The sequence below is a fragment of the Macaca mulatta genome, chromosome 5 (genome assembly GCF_049350105.2).
Source record: "Macaca mulatta isolate MMU2019108-1 chromosome 5, T2T-MMU8v2.0, whole genome shotgun sequence".
Classification (NCBI taxonomy): domain Eukaryota; kingdom Metazoa; phylum Chordata; class Mammalia; order Primates; family Cercopithecidae; genus Macaca; species Macaca mulatta.
In genome coordinates this window covers 111,953,604-111,972,962 of record NC_133410.1, presented here as the reverse complement: position 1 = coordinate 111,972,962, position 19,359 = coordinate 111,953,604, and the positions used below count along the sequence as shown (strand labels likewise).

The 19,359-nt window shown below is 38.9% G+C and overlaps 1 protein-coding gene across 6 annotated transcripts in view; it reads right to left on the bottom strand.

Annotated features, from left to right (window-relative positions):
• NFKB1 (nuclear factor kappa B subunit 1) overlaps positions 1-19,359 on the bottom strand; it is a 124,550-nt gene that overhangs the window by 5,890 nt on the left and 99,301 nt on the right. For all 6 annotated transcript variants that reach the window (XM_015138835.3, NM_001266053.1, XM_078001844.1 and 3 more), the window contains 9 exon segments: positions 17,938-18,081; positions 16,562-16,651; positions 15,198-15,392; positions 13,886-14,027; positions 10,537-10,651; positions 4,843-5,044; positions 4,213-4,382; positions 3,782-3,884; positions 793-917 (listed from right to left, as the gene is read on the bottom strand). In XM_015138835.3, the coding sequence (XP_014994321.1) occupies positions 793-917; positions 3,782-3,884; positions 4,213-4,382; positions 4,843-5,044; positions 10,537-10,651; positions 13,886-14,027; positions 15,198-15,392; positions 16,562-16,651; positions 17,938-18,081 (1,286 nt within the window).

Sequence of the window (19,359 nt, the reverse complement as noted above, 5' to 3'; positions counted from 1 at the left end):
TCTGCAGTCACTCTGTTGCAGGCTGACCTGGGTAAGGCGAGCGTGGGGTCACTGAGTGCATCATCTTTTTGTGTTCTGTGGCAAGGCCTTCTGGGGAAATGAGGTGCTAACATAAAGGGAGAACCATGTAGTCTCTGCCAACACCAGTGAGCTGGACACAAACAGGCTGTGGGAGGCAGATGAGCAGTTATAGAAGTGGAGCAGCTCTCGCCTCTAGAAGAACTGATCTTGTCTTGCTGGAGATCTTGCACACTGCCCACCTCCTCCCTCTGGCTTTTCTTCCCAGGGCCAAACGACCTAATAACTGCTTTATACCTTCAGATCTCAGCCCTGTGGAGTTTTGAGGAAGGTTTTAAATCTATTTACTCTGTTTTATATTTATTGAAATTCTAAGAAGAATTCTTAGTTTATTTTTACATCCCGAAATCACTTAGCTAAGTTCTAAGCAAACAGTAACATTTATCCTAGCTTCAGAAATTGAGATGGTAACAGTTCTGGTGTGAATTCAGAATGGGTAACTTTTATGTGAATTTTGTGTTTTTCTTCTAACCTTTTCTCACATCTCAACTCTGATCTGATTAGGCATACACTTTCGTACTTAGAACTCAGCTGACCTAGATCTTTCATGGATAGGGTTTTTCAAGATAAAAATGGTCTCTGACAAACAGACTTTCTTAAAAATAAAAGGCATGTTCTTTGGGAAATAAAGCACCGGGAAGACCATCTGTTCTTACATTCCTGAACCTCTGACTCCCTCAGGGGCAGCCATCAGACAGATGGAGCGGCACTCACCTGCCAGCTGGCGGCCATATCTAGAGGCGTGGTTCCAGGCACAACTCCTTCATCCTCTCCTGCATTTTCCCAAGAGTCATCCAGGTCATAGAGAGGCTCAAAGTTCTCCACCAGGGGATCTGCTCCTGCGAAGTTAGGTTACACAGCATTAGGTAAACCCACATCTTGTCAACTTTCAACTGCCTGCAAAGGTCAGATTCCCAAAGGCAAAGCACTGTAGCAGCTTGAGGCAATCTCCTGGATAATTTTTAATGCATAAAACGTTTCCACTGGAATATCCAGAGAGATTGTTTTAAAATTGTAATTTGCTTTGATTGTTAAAGTGTCTTATGACACCTTAAATGGCCAAAGATACTATCGGAAAAAAAAAAGACTTCAAATACTCTGACTTCACATTTAACTCTACAGGATACTTCTCAATTGAATGATGCATCTTTAATCTGAGGGCTGATGGACAGCATGATTACAGCGACTAGGGTGTACCCTCAGATTAGGGTCCTCACTGTTCAAATTTATGCATGACAATGTATTTCTCAGCCCCTTTTCCTGGACACTCAAAATAGCAAAGATGCTTGATATCTAGTGATACCATGGCCAGTTTCATTGCTGGGTACAGCAGTGCCAGGGTTCTGATCTTTAAATAAACAAACCTGCTAGGATGTATAATTATTGAAATATTTTGGGAAATCTAGTCTGCTCTTTAGCATCCAGCAAAAACAAAAACAACAAACAAATAAATGAAACACCAAAGTAACTCAAAGACTAGAGCTAGAGTTACTTCTCAGAGGCTTAGATTATTTTTATGAGTGTTTAGCTTGATGTCTAATGATGCCATTTTCGAGGGAGGAACTTGTTTTTATCTTGCTGGGAGAACATCAGATGTGTCAATATCAATAATAGAAGAGTACTTAATGGGAAGCAAAGGAGGATCTTCATGCTATTTCTTGATTTTACTCTCCCAGTTCTGGCCTAATCTATGAGGCAATAAATGTAATCCCACCAAAAAAACCATGGAGAAATTAAGATGAACAATTTATAGGACCAAAGACTGGAGGGATGAGCTATCCCTTAACTGACTGTTTTTTTTTTTTTTTTTGGTGAGTGCAGTGGCGCAGTCTCGGCTCACCGCAACCTCTACCTCCAGGGCTCAAGTGATTCTCCTGCCTCAGCCTTCCAAGTAGCTGGGATTACAGGTGCCTGCCACCACGCCTGGCTAATTTTTATATTTTTAGTAGAGATGGGGTTTCACCATGTTGGCCAGATGAGTCTCGAACTCCCAACCTCAGGTGATCCACCCACCTCAGCCTCCCAAAGTGCTGGGATTACAGGTGTGAGCCTCCACACTCAGCCTTAACTGACCTTTTCCATGACATTAAGATTCGGGCTTGGTTTTCATCTGAGTTTCTTCATTTATATATCAGAGAAACTGTTACTTGCTATTCCTTTCATGGGATTCTGAGAATTCAATATAAAGCATTTTTAAAAGGGTTATAGTTTCTTTTTCTTTTCTTTTCATTTATGTATTTTTTTGAGACAGGGTCTCATTCTATAGCTTAGGTTAGAATGCAGTGGTGAAACTGTAGCTCACTGTGCCCTTGCACTCCCAGGCTCAAGCGATACTACTACCTCAGCCTCCCAAGTAGCTGGGACTACAGGCGGGTGACACCATGCCTAGCTACTTTAAAAATTTTTTAATAGATATGAGGTCTTACAATGTTGCCCAGGTTGGTCTCAAACTCCTAGTGCAAGTGATCCTCCCACCTCAGCCTCTCAAAGTGCTGGGATTACAGGTGTGAGCCAACCCATCTGACTGGTTATAGCTTCTTCTTGGAAGGCATTTAATTATAATCAGTGTCTTCTAAAACTATTAATAACCACTGCAATCAGAGTTTCTTGTTCAAGAAAAAGCTCTATTTGTTAGAGTTTTTTTTCCTCTTTTTTTTGGTATTTTTAAAAATTGTTCTCTCTTTTGTTAAAAGAGAAAAGAAAAATACGGTGTTCCCAAAGAAAAATTCCTCTGTCTTTAATTTGCTCTGTTTTCTTGAATTTATGTAGCATTTACCTTCTAAGTTAAAAGAAAACCTCTAAAGTAAATCAGATTTGTCAGGGCAGGCTTCAGATGCCAATTTCATTACACATATTTTGAGGTTCTAAATATGCAAGGCACTGGAAATTCAAAGATGAACATGGATAATTTTCTATACTTCACAGGACTAGAGAATTAAATGGAATAACATCTGCAAACCTGTGAACAAAATAGGAGAGAGAAACATAGTAGAGAGAATCAAGTCTTGAAGTTCACACTGCCCAAGTGTGATTCATAGCTCTGACACTTACTGGAACCCTGAAGTGGGATCTGGTAGTCTCTCTAGTCTGCTTCCTTGACTCTAAGATGGGGAATAATAACGGTATTTGTCACAAGTGGTGACTGGGCATTAAATGAGACTGTGCACATAAAGTGCATATCATTGTGCCTGGGACACGGAAAGGTCACTAAGTGCTAGCCATTTTTAGTGCCTTCCACGTAATGGGTCCTAATACATGGCCCATTTTCTTTTTCCTACACTTCAATTTTTAAGAGACATTTCTTTCAAAATGAAGTCTTTAAATGATTTCTTTTACCAATAATCTTTTTCTTCTGGGGACTTCTGATATGATCTGAGACTGATACCACTCAGAATTCCATAAGGAATCAAACTCTACTTTGAAAGACCCCTTGTCATGGGAGTCAATCTAAACAATCAAACCCCAAACAAACAGATGAATCAGAAAGTAAAAACTAACATGACTGTCAGGGTAAAGCCCAAGAGTACTAGTCCAAACAGTGCCTTATGGCAGATAAAATGTGATCTGCCATATAACTTTTATTTACCCTTGCTTTTCAGCAGTAGGTCTGTGGCTTAAAGAAGGCAACATGGCTGCTCTATTGAAGTTGGGTTTGCATTCCTGGTAACATTTTTTATTAATGACCGCCAGGTCACCACCTTACCTGCTGCTTTGAGAAGAGCTGCCAGCCTGGTGGACCCTCTCCCAGCTGCTATATGCAGGGGTGTGGTTCCATCGTAGGTAGTACTGTCCACATGGGCATCACCCTACAATCCAGCCCACACAGGAAAGCGTTAGTGGAAGGTTCTTTTGCCCTTCTGTCCCCACCTCCCAGTGTGCATGGCCCCTTGGGTCCTATTACTAGCCCAATTACTACTTTGGGCTGGCTCTGTCTTTGAAGATATCCCCAATTAGAGATGCCAAGCAAGAGAGTGGGGGAACATCCAAAGGTGCTACTCTGAAGCCCTCCATAAGTGTTAAATAAGTAGAGTTGATTATAAGGGAGAACAGCAGCTACTGACTTCATTCTTCGAAAAGATTTCCTTAAATCTCCCTCAGGAATTTAATGGAAAAGCAAATAAGTGCGCCCTTCACCTCCAGGAGCAGGCAGCCTGCCAATGAGATGTTGTCGTGCTCCACAGCCAGGTGCAGTGCTGTGCGCCCGGACTTTTGCTCCTGAGCATTGACGTCGGCCCCAGCGGCCACCAGCAGCAGCAAACATGGCAGGCTATTGCTCATCATGGCTAGATGAATGGCATTCAGACCTAGAGTCCAAGCAAAGGGACAGTCACAGGATAGGATGGCTGGCTCACAAGATGGCCCTTGGTGAAGCTGAAGGAAATGGCAAAAACTGAATCATGGGGAGGGACAGCAAAGGTACTGTAAGTCGATTGTTCTGCTTTGAAGACCCACAGTCTCCTATTATGTTCTCCGGAGACACTGAACATAAACAAACATTCTCTGAATAAACGACACTTTGTGTGCTTCAAGATGAATCTTTACTTAGGCCTCTGCTTTTTCCTCCTACTAACTATTCTAAATCACCTTTAAAAAAATTAGCTTTGGTGAGCAACAGAAATGCCCAAAAGAGATGATGAACTCCAGGTGACTAAGGAAAGCACTTTTGGGTACAAATCAAGTAACACACATTTATCAAATACCTAGTAGATATTTAGAAGGCGGAGAAAGTTAATCCCACACCAATGATGTGTGATTGTCTCTTACCGTCCCCATTGGGGTGGTCAAGAAGTAGTGCTGCCTTTTTGTGCTTGAGTAAGATACTGAGAACTTTATCATGTCCTTCTTTGGCAGCTAGGTGCAAAACAGAGTTACCCAAGCGGTCCAGAAGGCTCAGGTCGGCCCCAGCCCTCAGCAAATCCTCCACCACATCTTCCTGCTTAGTGATCACTGCCAAGTGCAAGGGCGTCTGGAAAGTGAAGGGCAGGAGATTCACCAGTCAGCAGTGAACACTTACTTACAACTTACAGCTTGGTAGCTGTCACTGCAATGGGTGCGGTCATACTGCAGGAACATTTCTCATTCCCAGATTAACTCCTGACCTTGGCACCCAAGTTATCCTGTTCCATACCATATGCTAATGAAGTACATACACTGTACTAACACTTAGCCATTCAATAATTCGGGTTTTAAAATTTTTATTTATTTTAAATTTAATTGACAAATAGTAATTGTATATATTTATGAGGTACAATGTGATGTTTTAATATGTTTACAACATAAAATGATTAAATCAGACTAAGTTACAAATCCATCATTTCATATAACTTTTTCTGTGGTGGGTTATTTTCATATTTACAAGTCTTAGTAACTTCTTGTTTCTCACTAAAACCCACTGATTGTTGATTTTGAGCACACCTAGTAGTAAATTTAGTTTTCTTAAATTTCTGGTAGAAGTTATCTTCAGCTGATTTTATATTAACAAATCAAAATAAGGCTATATTTTCACTGAAGAAATTTAAATGAAGTACTCAATAGAAACCAATTAACAAAAGTGCCATGATTCTATGCTGACATGGAAACTAAATTTACTAAATTAAAAAATACTGTCCCATGAACTGGCTCCTGAGACTACTCAATATAGCTTTCCTATACCTATTTCATAAAAGGTATTATAAGCTTCTAAATAACATAACCAGGATAATACAAGTATCTCACCAAGGGGACTCAGATGAATAAAAAAGGTGAGCTAATGATACCTAATTGGTACTTCAGTAGTCCATTTGACTATCCTGCCCACAAGGTATTACTTCGATGAATGCAAATAAGATGTTTTGCAAACTGTGTGTTTTCAAAAATGAGTAAGACAAATACAATCACAAATGTATCCTTCAAAGAACTGAGTTCAATGACAGAGAACAGCAATGTATCTTTACACAAATCAGTTTATTTCACAGGAGCCTAACTATGACATCCAGCCAGTCTTGTGACAATTTGCCTAAAATTCCCTTTTCATTGAGCAGTTACTGGCTACAGCAGCAGGTGAGCCACCAACCTCCTAGCTATATAAGTGACCACAGCACATGAGAACTGGCAGGATGAATGATGTGAGGGTCATCTAAATCTCAACTACAGTGATTATTTAATATATCAGACCAAGACCCTTTTTTTTGCCAAATTATTACTCGCCCTTATTTCTTTCATTTTCTAGGACTATCACCCTGGCCGGAAATGAAGTGATGCCCTCAAAACTTTAGATATTGTTGCCAAGAGCCTTCTTCTCAAAAATAACTAAGTCAATAGAAACTGTTTACTAATCTGTGTTTTCTGAAATGCTACTTGGGGAGACAGGAAAAGGAAAGAGAATGAGAATGTGAAAAAAAGGATCTGAAATTGTAAGATAGTATACCATTCAGGAATTAGAAATTATCTGTAGTTTGAATTTAATTTAAGAAAATGAGTCTGAGGTTTTTTTTTTTTTTTTTTTTTTTAATATTTTCTTCCACAGTCCAATCAATGGTTTTCCATGATATAAAGCTTCTAGATCTTAAATCCAAGGATAATATCTTAAACAATTACACCTTCATGCTATGGCTGTGGGCATGGGGACTTACACAGACATTCTGGATAGCCAAATATACAAATGTCCCAGCAACCCAACTCTTGTAGATGTATATAGGTAAAATTCTGACACAAATCCACAAGAGGACATAAATAAGGAGAGTCACTGCAGTATTATCTACTGAGGTAGGAAGTTGGAAGTTGGTTAAATGTCTACTACTAGGAAACAAGAATGTTAGAGGTGGAAGATCCATACTAGATTCTCTTCAGGAGCTGAAACAACAAACTAGCTGTACACAGAACTGTGTGGATAAGCAGCGAAGGCAGAAATACAGTAACATGTAGCATAATGCCACTTACGTATTAAAAAAATATATGCACGAAGAACTATACAGATACACACAAGTGTGTGTAAAACTGGTGAAATCTGATTAAGATCTGTGGATTGTACCAATGTCAATTTCCAGGTTTTGATACTGTTCTGAAGTTATGCAGGATGTTACCATTGGGGGAAACTGGGTGAAGATACCTCTGGTTTCCTTGCAGTAAATACTAGGACCTCCTAGCATATTTCTGTAACCTCCTTTGAATCTATGATTAAATTAAATTTAAAAAAATATAAAGGTTAATGCAAGGCAAGAGAAGTACATTTAACATAATGTGGATTGTATGTGAGAGTATATGAAAATATCTATGTATTTCAAGTATATGCACATTTATATCCAATACTTGAAAAACTACCTATAAACACAATAGTGACATTTGTGTTTAGGGGACCTGGGCGTTGTCAGGGCAGGCAACTTTGACTTTCCAATGTAGATTCTTCTGTACCATTTTTAAAACTATGAATATATGTGATATTTAAAATAATTAAAAACATAAAAATACATAAAACCCCCCAATAATGTTTTATGGGAACATATACAAATAAAACAATCCATACCAAACACAATAGAGTGGTTGTCTATGTTGGGCGAAGGAGAATGAGAGAGGAGAAAAAGGTTTAAAGAGAATATTTTCATAAAAAATCCTAACTCTGTGCACTTGGACTATTTTGAGTGTGTTTCTAGAGGGTGGGTGGGAAGAGGAATTCGATCATGACAGATGGTCACAGAAATGTACTAAGATTAGTGAAAGGTATTTGGGGAGAATGCTTAAGATAATTGCCAAATAATCCAAATTATTTAAAGAACTGTATCATTTTCCATTAAGAATAGTTACTAGAGAACCTTTATGACAGATAATCAAGAGTTCAAATCTTAGCAGTTTCTAATTCTCAAATCAAAGTTGCCACTGGGTGTGTGTTTGAGACCTAGAAGGCATACTAGGGAAGCCAGAATCACTGCCCATTAATGAGACTGGTGGTAAGGTGGGGGAAAAATGGACATAAGAGTCTTCTGAGAGTCCCCAAATCAGAAGGGATAGAAGTATCAATGGTGGTGGTTTCAGGGTTATTGTCTCTAACACACTAGAGTGTCTCAACATATGTAACCAAATGATACAGTAAAGAGTTTAGGATATAAAAAAATCACAGCTACTGGCCAGACACAGTGGCTCATGCCTGTAATCCCAGCACTTTGGGAGGCCAAGGCTGGCAGATCACGAGGTCAGGAGTTCGAGACCAGCCAGACCAACACGGTGAAACCCTGTCTCCACTAAAAATACAAAAATTTGCTGGGTGTGGTGGTGAGCTCTTGTTATCCCAGCTACTCAGGAGGCTGAGGCAGGAGAATCGCTTGAACCTGGGAGGCGGAGGTTGCAGTGAGCCGAGATCGCGCCACTGCACTCCAGCTTGGGTGAGAAAGCGAGACTCCGTCTCCAAAAAAAAAAAAAAACACAGCTACTAATCCTGTTGTGCTGCTGTTGTGCTGTGTCCTTTGCAGATCCTATTCATAAACATAAAGTAAGTAATTCCTTGAATATGACTCTTAAGCAGGGTTTGAAAAGAGGACTGACAAGCTACAATGTCCCATTCCTAGTTTTATTCATAGATTTGTGATGACTACAAGGAACAATCAGTCCAAAAGTCTGCGAGAATCAAGCTTTACAGGCAAAATGACTTTCCAAATACCAATGACCCCCAAAATGACATGAAAGTTTCAAGAAGACATCCTTTAAATGTAAATCTACAATCACACTTCATACTAGTTATTTTATATTAACAGACAGTGAAGAGTCACTAACTTTACTTTTCCTTTGACATTAAGCACAACAGCCAGTGAAGAAGCCTAATGGTGACTTACATTGAATGAAAAATGGTCATTTTCCCCTATCAGGAAACCTACTAATTTTTTCCTAGTCATAGGTAAAAACTATTAAGAGCCACATGTAAACATTTAGTAGTTTTGCTGTAAATGCACTTTAAAGCACATTTTTTTTTTATTTTTATTTTTTTGAGACAGTCTCGCTCTGTTGCCCAGGCTGGAGTGCAGTGGTGTGATCTCACCTCACTGCAAGCTCTGCCTCCCGGGTTCACACTATTCTCCTGCCTCAGCCTCCTGAGTAGCTGGGACTACAGGCGCCCGCCACCACGCCCGGCTAATTTTTTTTTTTTTTTTTTTGGTAGAGACGGGGTTTCACCATGTTAGCCAGGACCTCATGATCTGCCTGCCTCAGCCTCCCAACGTGCTGGGATTACAGGTGTGAGCCACCGCACCTAGCCTAAAGCACATTTTAAAGAATGGAAATAAAAATAAGAAAATAAATATTTTAATTTTCTTTAAAGAAAATGAAGTTTTAATTAATTTTCTTTAAAATAATAAAAGCATTTTCCTTGAAAGTGAGGAAACAAATGATTCACATCACTGTTTTAAAAACTGAGAGAGCAGGAACAAATACCTTCACTAAGTAAATAATCACACAGGATTTTGGCCATATTTTTGGAGTGAGAGATACACGTGAACCAGCAAACCATCTCTCCAAGGAGGATGAGGAAGATGCTTTGGGTCAATGAAGGAAAGGAGAAAAATGGAAAGCTAAGAAGTGGGCAAGGGCAGGAGCCCCATACAGCAGACTGGTGGGAGTGGGGGAAAGATAGTGAGGTGGGAAAAGCAATCGGGGGCAGGAAGGAGGAAACCTCAGGAGCCGAACCCCATCTTGGCTTCATGCCAGTGCAGTCGCTCAGCCAGAAAGTCTGGCTGGGGTCACTGGGTTCCCATCACCAATGTCCAAGCTCTGCTTCTGCCCAAGTGGTTCCCAGGCTCCTTGCCTCTCCCTGAATTCTGCACATGCCCATTAGGGAGCCTCGCTGTGTCTCCAGCTAACTTCTCCCTTTGCAGTGTTGGAAGACCTCTGGAAAAAACAGTTCCTCAACTTGTATTTTCAGCCCACCTAATTAATTCCTAAGAAAACCCGATTTGGGCAAAACTTTGGTGTTCCCACTTTTCCTCACTTGGAGCTGTCTTTCTGCTTTTGGAAGACACCTTTTCCTCCTCAAGCAAACTTTTAACCTTTCTGTGTGGTGATTTCAGAACGCTTTATTTGATATACATTTAATCTGGATATTGTCAACGTATGTTTCAGTAGACTCCAAAATTATTATAAATTACTGGCTTTTCAAACCTTTTTTTAACTTTATTTTTCTTGACAGATGTGACATTTTTACTCTAGTTTCTCCCTCTTAAATGAAAAAACTCTTTGATTTCTAAAGTTTAAAATTTGCCTTCCCCCAGTGGGATGCTGAATTTCATTGTGGCTTGATGGCTGTTATACCCACAGATCAAAGGATCCTAAATCATAAGGTAACATTCTCAACTAATGGGATTTTAGATATTACCTACAAGGGTTTGTTTTTATTTTTGCTACTCTTAACATTACTAAAAATAACATGCACCCAAACATACAAAAGAAAAAGTAAACTACGGATTTTTCTTCAGTTGTTTTCTTGAGATTTCGGCTTACCTGGTACAGGTCATTTCTCATGTTGATAATGTCATCAGAAATCAAACCAGATGTGACTTCTAGTAGATCCCTCACAAGTTGAGAATGAAGGTGGATGATTGCTAAGTGTAAGACACTGGAATGAAAACACAGTGGCAATAATTAACTAAAATGTTAATGAAAAAGAAAAGATTCCCAAGATGTGATTAGATTCAAGGATGGAATCTGTTCTCATACCTAGTTTTATTTGGCCCTAAAATGTTTTGAATCTATAAAATGTATTGAATCTGAGGTGGGATGCTGTCTCCAGAGGACCCGTCCCTCCCAACTGTCTGCCCAAAGCTGTTATGTTATTTGTGGTACCTGCCTGGCCTCTGGGAGCATTCACGTCTGACCCCTTGATGCATAAACACACTGAGGCTTCCAGCCCAGAAGTACCTAAGCTTAAATCCCAATTCTACCTCTATACTATGGCTTTGGGTGGTTTTCTCCTCTACCTTTCCCCCTGACTTTTCCTGACACACAGATTTTATGTAAAATGAATGCCTGGCACTAGGAATTGTTCAGAAAACTTAGTTATCTCACCTAGTCCTGTTGCCCTCCTCCAAAATACACTGCGGTGGCTTTTTAAAGATCTTTCTAGATCCCAAGAGGGGAGAATGGTGTAAAGCTTTTAACTACTGGAAGAAAATTCTTGCAGTAAACTTGTGAAGAAACAAAGTGATTGTATTTCCCGCCACTCCTGCAAACATTCTGGCAAATATTCCCTCTACCTGGAATGTTTTTGCTCCTTTCTTCTGCCTGAACAATGCCTACTCCATCCTTTATATTCCAGTTCAAACCTGACATCCTCAGAGAATACTTTCCTAACCTCCTAGGTGGAGCAAGTTGTCCCTCTCAAATTTACTGCTTGGTTATGCAACTGCAGTTTTCTACATATTTTTCTCTTTCTCTGTCCTGTCATCTCTGGGGCAGGTTCTGTCTGAGTCAATCTTACAGCCCTAGCATGCAGTAGGGGCACAAAAATAAGAATGATAGAAGGAACCTAAGAGCTTACACTAACGAGGCTGAACATACCGGTGGTGTCAAAATCACTCAGAGAAGCATAATTCTTTTAATTATTAAAAAACATACTATTAAAATTCAAAACAATAACAATAACAATCATTTTAACAGTGGCTACTATTTTTGGGGAGCTTTGATTTACCAGACTATGCTAAGCATTTGATATATATTGTCTTTTTATTATAACAATAATCCTAGGAGGTAGGTAATATTATCTTCGCTTTTTGGCTAATGAAACTGAGACTTGTAGGCCTCATATAACTCAGTCAGGGCCATAAGTGGTGAAGCTGGGATTCAAGCCAAGGTCTGTCTTACTCCAAAGCCATCTCTTAATCCCTTAAGCAATCCTCCTGCATAGGGGATACATGTGCACTGCTCTAAAGACGTGCAGATGAATGTCTAAGAAGATAACCACTCCAGAGCATGGACAGATTGAGGTGCAGAGCACACTAAAGCATCTCACAGCAAAACTACATCTGGGACATGAGGTACAGGCTGGATCTTCTCTAAAATAAGCTATCAGGTGCCACTTTACTCAAGCCTCTTCCTTAGCAATAGCAAGTATATCGTACTTGGGATTAACACTGGCACAGAAGAGCCTAAAAAACTAAATTGTGATTTTGCTACTTGAGAAATATTTTAAAATGGATGATCTCAGGGTTTCACTATTGCTTCTTGAAATGTGATACTGGAAGAAGACTTCTGAAAAGGGCCTAAACTCTGACATAGACATGATGCACATATACCAAGAAAAAGGTCATACTTCTAAAACTGCCCGAAAATTTCCATGTGCAGCTCAGCATTTCATAGCAGAAGTACATTCCCCCTCCCCCTGAAATCCTCACACCCTTACGGGAATTTCCCCAATAGCAGAAGTTTTATATACTTTTCTTTATTGTATTTTCTATGATGACTAACAGCCACAGGACTCAGACTATTAGCCAAATATGATGGACTGAATTAAAACAAGAGACTTGGGCTGTGATGGCCAAAAGCTGCCCTTTACCTACACTCTTCTGAGGATCCTTTGGTCTCTCCAAGTCCCACCTCTGTGGCCTCTCTGAGAGCCGGCTTGTGTGAGCGTGCTTGGGTCTTAGGAGGGAACTTGCACGTGCCTCGCCTTGTATCCCTTCCTACAATCCCCCCTTCAGATATCAGCACTTCCTTTCTAACCTGCACGTGCTCATCTTCTTAGACTTATCAATTCAACAGGTCCCTGGAAATGCCACTTGAAACACTGCTATCCTGTCTCAGTTAACTGCTTTTTCTTGTGGTTGTATGCTATTGAATGCTAACTGGATTATTTAACCCTGAAAAAGCATTCTGCTGTTCATGGCCTTACACCAAGAAGGTTGTACTGGTGCCTCTCATACTGTATAACAAGGCCAGTGGTTATACCACATCCTTGGTTACGTTGCAAGGAACGAGAACAAAGGTGTCTCTGCTTGAAACCCTGAGGTTGTTACTTTCCTAAAGTGCTTGGTTTAATTTTTAAACTGAGGTCTAAAACACAGCACTCAAGAGCTCTTCCACAGAAAAGGATTTCTCTGTGTTGATGCTATTTTAGGAAGGTTTTAGATAAGGCACTTGACTTGAATGTGAAGGCTGCTGTTTCTTGTTATTTTTATAGGCTTTCGAGATACTTTAGAAGTCTCAATGAAAGGACTAAGAGAACTGTTTTAGAAAGAAGCCAGGTGGCTTTGCAAATACAATCTCAGTAATAGCAGGAATGGAAGGCATGGTGTTTGGAATGTTCGACTCCCACGCATGGGCTGGAGCAGTCACAAAAGTCTGAACCAGTCACAGACTGGTGACCACCAGAAGAGGTAGTAGAGAAGAAACCAGTAACTGGGAAAGAATGACCAGTCCCTCTTAATCTTTCTGTTGTTGTTGCTGCCTTTATTGAGCTTTTTCTTGAGTACACTGTCATTATAAATATGCAGCTGGGATAACAAGGTTTCAGGGATTTGGTAGGATTCTTAACAATTCTCCAAATATTATTTCAATAAACAAAGCGAGGCTTTTCAAAAAGTACCATTACCTATACACATCTTAGTTTGCTTGCCCAGAGAGATTCACTCTTAGATGAATCCTCCAGCTACTACAGATTCCAACAGATGACAGCAGCAGGATGGAGCAGCAAATTGTGCTACTTTACCTTATTCACACTAGTTTTCTTGATCGTGCCAGTTAGAGGACTCAATACATTTGAACAATTATTTTTATCTCTAGTCAGCATGCATTATATGATGCTCTTCTTTTTCCCTACCCAGAACAACCTATCATGCAAAAAATCCTGACTTACCTGTCCCCATTCTCATCCTGCACGGCAGTGAGATGGCGCTGGACGGCCAGCAGCATCTTCACGTCTCCTGTCACTGCGTAGTCGAAAAGGGCATTGGCATGCCTCTTTGCAAGCTGCATAGCCTTCTCTAGAAAGAGGTTATCTGTAAGGCAATGACCACAATCATAGTTGAGTGTTCCTACTTTTGTTTTATGGGTATGGCATGCTCAAGGCCAAACTGACCAGCATCAGTGTTCTGACACCTTGACACATCATTTTAGTTGAAAATGCTCTTTCAATGCTTTTGGATTGTGTTGACTAGAAAAAGCAGAATTGGACATTGGGTCACTGACAAATATAGTTAGAGATTGATCTTAAAGAATCTATGTATGGTTTGTTAGAGGAAAAAGTTTAGAAATGTGTTATTTTAAGGGAACAACCATTATCTGTTATTTTAAGGAAAACAATCTCCAAACAATGTTAGATTTTACCATGATTTTAAATCACCAATATCTTGGTGAAATAATCCTTCATTGGGATCTCTACCAATTAGCTTGTTAGGCAATGTGTGAAAAAACACACGTCTCTGCCATAAACAGAGACTTTCCATGAAACACTCATGTTTTTGTAAAGTTTGTTCCATTAAGGTCAGGGAATGGCAGTTGTGACCTTTGGGCCAAAACCTGTTTATGCTCGGCTTTTCATATAGCTCCCTAGCTAATCATGGCTTATACATTTTTAAAGGGGTGTAAAAAAAAGGCATATGTGATAGATACCACATGTGGCCACCAACTCTAATTGCTTTTACAGATGTCTTCTTAGTACGATCTAGGATGACCTAGAATCATGACACATATGCTAATAAGTATTGGTTCAGAGTAAACGCAAAAGTACATTTTCTCCTAATCCTACTTGTTCAAAGAGGGCAACAAGATAAAAAGAAAAGTTCCTATTTTAAGGCAAAGTTCTATTTCAGTATGATGGTTAAGCCAGAATCTAGAGAGGGTGACTATTAAGCTTGTAGAAATACTTCTCTATCTGTGCCAGAAAAGAAGTTGATTATCTCTCACAATACCCTAAAACTGCATGATTGTGACTGGAGAATGTACATGTAAATTTCTGTACTTTACATTCAAAGATAACAGAGCAAAAATGGAAATCCCAGTGTGAATAAAATGATCTGACATATGCTCTTCCAAAGACATACAGAACTTTGAAGAGTACGCTAAACTAGATATTGATATGTCATCTTCAGATTAGCAGATACTTTTCTACACCTAGGACTGACCCCTCCCCAGCCAACCAATAGAACGTAATTTGTGTGCTCACTTACCCTGAACCCTAGCACTCTCTTCTTTTGCTCTTGTTGCATACGTTAGAGTGACCTCACCATTCCCATCAGTGGCCTCGCTGGGCTCCTGATTGTGCTCTGTGGTTTCAATGACTTTCCCAAAGAGGTTTACAGTGTTTCTGTCATCACTTCTGTCACAACCTTCAGAGTCCTTTTTAGATTCAGTGTCCATGGTTCCTAAGAAAAATGTAAAAACATCAGATTTTTCTCAGTAAAATGTATTAATTTAGTGATAATTCACTATTCCAATGCAGGTCAGATAAAGGTAAGAGGCAAGTTTGCTGCAAAAGGAAAAGAAAAATAATAATTTAAAATTCTTTTAAAAATGGTCATATCATAAATACCATGTTTTGGAGATACTCTAAACTCAATTCTAAAAACCATTTTTAGTATACTTCTAAAATCTTAGATCTCATTTTGCTTATTTACTTGTAAAGGAGAAAAATGAAATAAAGCTCTTCTGTCAATTGCAGAAAAGTTGAATTTTTAAAGTTCTTGAAAGCAGAGCAGTTTTTTCCTAACGCTAATGAACAAAGCAAGTCATAAAGACGTGTTGTCAATTCACATTCTTTAGTATGGGAGCTATCCAGTGTAGCATTCCTGATCATCCTCTTTCAGGTTCAACTATGTTATCTGACAGACACTATGAGAGCATCTAGCTTTTATAGTGGAGACCTGCTTCAAATTCTTGTTCTGCCACTAACTTCTGTGTGCCTTCAGTGAGTATAAACATTTCTGAACTTTGGTGTCTTTTGTGTGCAAAATGGAGATACTATTTTCCATATAGTGCAGTCATGAAGATAACAGTTAAAACATGTAAAAGCACTTGGCACAAAAATAGGTATTCAATAAATGGGAAGACTTCTTTATAGTATTATTTCTTCCATGGGTACACTAGAATGGACCTGTAATGTAAACTATCAACACGTGGTTTAACTGCAGCTTCTCAGGTGATGACTTGATGGGAAAAGACAAACCCTATAAAACTCAAAATGATTTCAGAAGTGTACTATTTGAGAAAACGAGAGACAGAAGACATAAGTTTGGTGATGTTTAAAACGTTTGAATAGTCAGGTCTCTGTATATCTCTTTTCAATGCTCTTTTCTTTCCTCTGTTCATGCCACTTACGAAGGAAATATATAAAATATAAACAAGGAACAGAGTTTATACTAGCCACAGGAAATAATATCTTTTGGAAAAAGTATCTTCTCAGTTTATTTGCATTAATCAATTATTTTTCAAGACAATAATACTGTTGTGATGGATTTAAAAATTTTTTTTTAAATCTATTTTTTTTAGGATTATTTTTTTCCTTTCTTGGTATTAAGAATAAAGCATTACTTACCATGCTTCATCCCAGCATTAGATTTAGTAGTTCCAGGATGGAAGGTAATCCCACCATAAGTAGGAAATCCATAGTGTGGGAAGCTATACCCTGAAATGGCAAGTAAAACAAATGAAACATCATGAAGATACTTTACAAGACTCAGCACAACTTAATGTCTGTCTGTCAGGTGAGCACAGCCTTTGGTGTGAAAGGACAGTACTGTGCCCACACGTGGTGGGGGTCATGGGACCATCAGAATTCCACTTTGATAAAGTTTACATTTTGGCAACTCTGACAGCACCCCAGATTTGGGGAGTGGTTGCGATGGAGAAAGCCTCCACTCCTATGTGAAGGGGAGAGGCTAATAGTGAGGGTCACCAACCAAACTCAGACTTGCCTACATAGAAAACATTAAAATAACCCCTTGAGGAAAAAAACTAAATCAAACAAAGCACAGAAAAACATACTGACTCCTCAATGGAAAAATGGCCACCACTGTTCACTCCTAGGCATTTTTGGTGGAAGCACAAGCTGGTACAACTCTTTGGGGAAGCAGCTGGCATTAGATGTCATGCCCTCTGACACAGTAACTTTACTACAAAGACTCTAATTTACAAAAGTAATCTGGAATAAAATGAAAAGTTATGTGGATAGGAGTTCAGTATAGCATTTTACATAGAAAACAGGAAACTACATGTAAGTAAGTTATTCTATGGTTTGTTCACTTGAGGAAATGAGTCATTAAAATGATGCTTAAAATTTACGCTTAGGTAAAGTTCATATTACTGGAGGAAATGTTTATGTTAACATCTCAGGTAAACATTGCACATATGACTCTATACATACAGTCATGGTGCAAATGATAGTAAAATAGTATTACAAATAAATGAATTAAAATAAAATGCATGATGGTGATCACAGTTGTATTCAGGGGAAAATTCATAAGTATCTACTATAACATATACATAAAAAATAGTAGTAGTTAACCTTTGGCAGATTTTATGTATTTTCAAATTTTCTACAATGTATTATATAGAGATGTTTAATATGTGGTATGTATGATATAAAATTTTTTCAATGTTTCCAAACAAAAACAAGACAACCAAATCAAAAAACATAAAAGAGAAATATACTAAAATGTTTAGGGAGGTACTCATTAAAAACTGGCTTTGGGGTACCTTTTTTCTTCTTAAAGGCTTTTGAGATTACCTACATATTGTAAAATGAACATAGATTTCTTTGAAAAATAAATTGACATTTGTCAGGAAATTTTAATTAATATACTCAATAATATCATAGCCACTCAACTCACAGACACACTCAGAAACCAAAGAAAAGAAAATTCTACCCTCTCCAATATGAAAAAGTTTTAGAAAGAATAGGTGTTTTTGTACCTGGCCCTGTACTTCCAGTGCCCCCTCCTCCACCGCCACTACCAAACATGCCTCCGCCTCCAGCTCCAGCGCCACTCCCACCGCCGAAACTATCCGAAAAATTGGGCATGAGCTTCTGCCGTTTCCTCTGTACTTCTTCTTTATCTGTATTTAAAGGAAGAGAAACCAGAGGAGAAAAGATTGATTCGGTCCCACCACTAGCCACAGAAAGACCACTGATTCTAATGGTATTTTTAAACATCTTAAAGGGAAATAGAAAGCACTCAAAGAGGAAGAGATGCTAAATTTCAAGAAGCATTATATTTATTCCAATGGGTATGAATGCTGAAAGCTAGCTCCAAAGAGACCACAGAGCAGTACACACCCAAATCCACTCTACAACAGTTTCTTCAGTGCCCAGTGTTGTTAAAACTAGTGAAATATTCGATTGTCCATCAAAAAGATACTGAAGATATTGAATAAAAAATTATTGACCCTTTTGCTTGGTCACACAAAATAACTCATGTTAATAAGTTAACATTTATTATGCATCTACAATGAGCTAAATGTTGGAAATAAAAAAAAGCATGACATAATGTCTTTGCTGTCAAGAACCCTCCAACATAATTTTAAGATAGTGGGGGAAAGACTTAGTGAGACAGCACTATAACACTACATACATTAAATTCATGGTGCAGATCAGTGTTCTAGGAGTTTCAGGAAAACCTTTTAGGAGGTCACTGGGGGATGGGAAATTCAGGAATGGCTTCTCAAAATCAATTTTATATAAGAGGAGGAAAAAGGAAGATGTTCTGGGAAGGGGATATGGAGGAAAACAATAATGAAGGAAAGACGTACACGGGGCGCTTATGAGAACAGGAGTAGATAAGTTTGGCTGAAGTGAAAGTTTAATACAGGCATGCCTCTGAGATATTGAAAGGTTCAATTCCACATTACTGCAATAAACCAAGTCACATGATGTTTTTGGTTTCCCAGTACACAAAAAAGTTACGTTTACACTCTACTATAGGCTATTAAGTGTGCAATAGAATTATGTCTTAAAAAGAAGCAATGTACATATCTTAATTAAAAACACTTTATTGCTAAAACAGGCTAACAATCACCTGAGCCTACAGCAGGTTGTAATCTTTGTACTGGTGGATGGTCTTGCCTCGAGGTTGATGGCTGCTGACTGATGAGGGTGGTGGCTACTGAAGGCTGGGTGGTTGTGGCAATTTTTAAAAATAAGACAACAATGAAATTTGTTGAAGTCTGTCAACTGACTCTTTCTTTCACAAAGATTTCTCCATAGTATACAATGCTGTTTGACGGTATTTTATCCACAGTTTTAACTTCCTTCCACATGAGGGTCAATTCTCTCAAACCCTGCTGCTGCTTTATTAAGTTTAAGGAATATTCTAAATTATTGTCATTTCAACAATG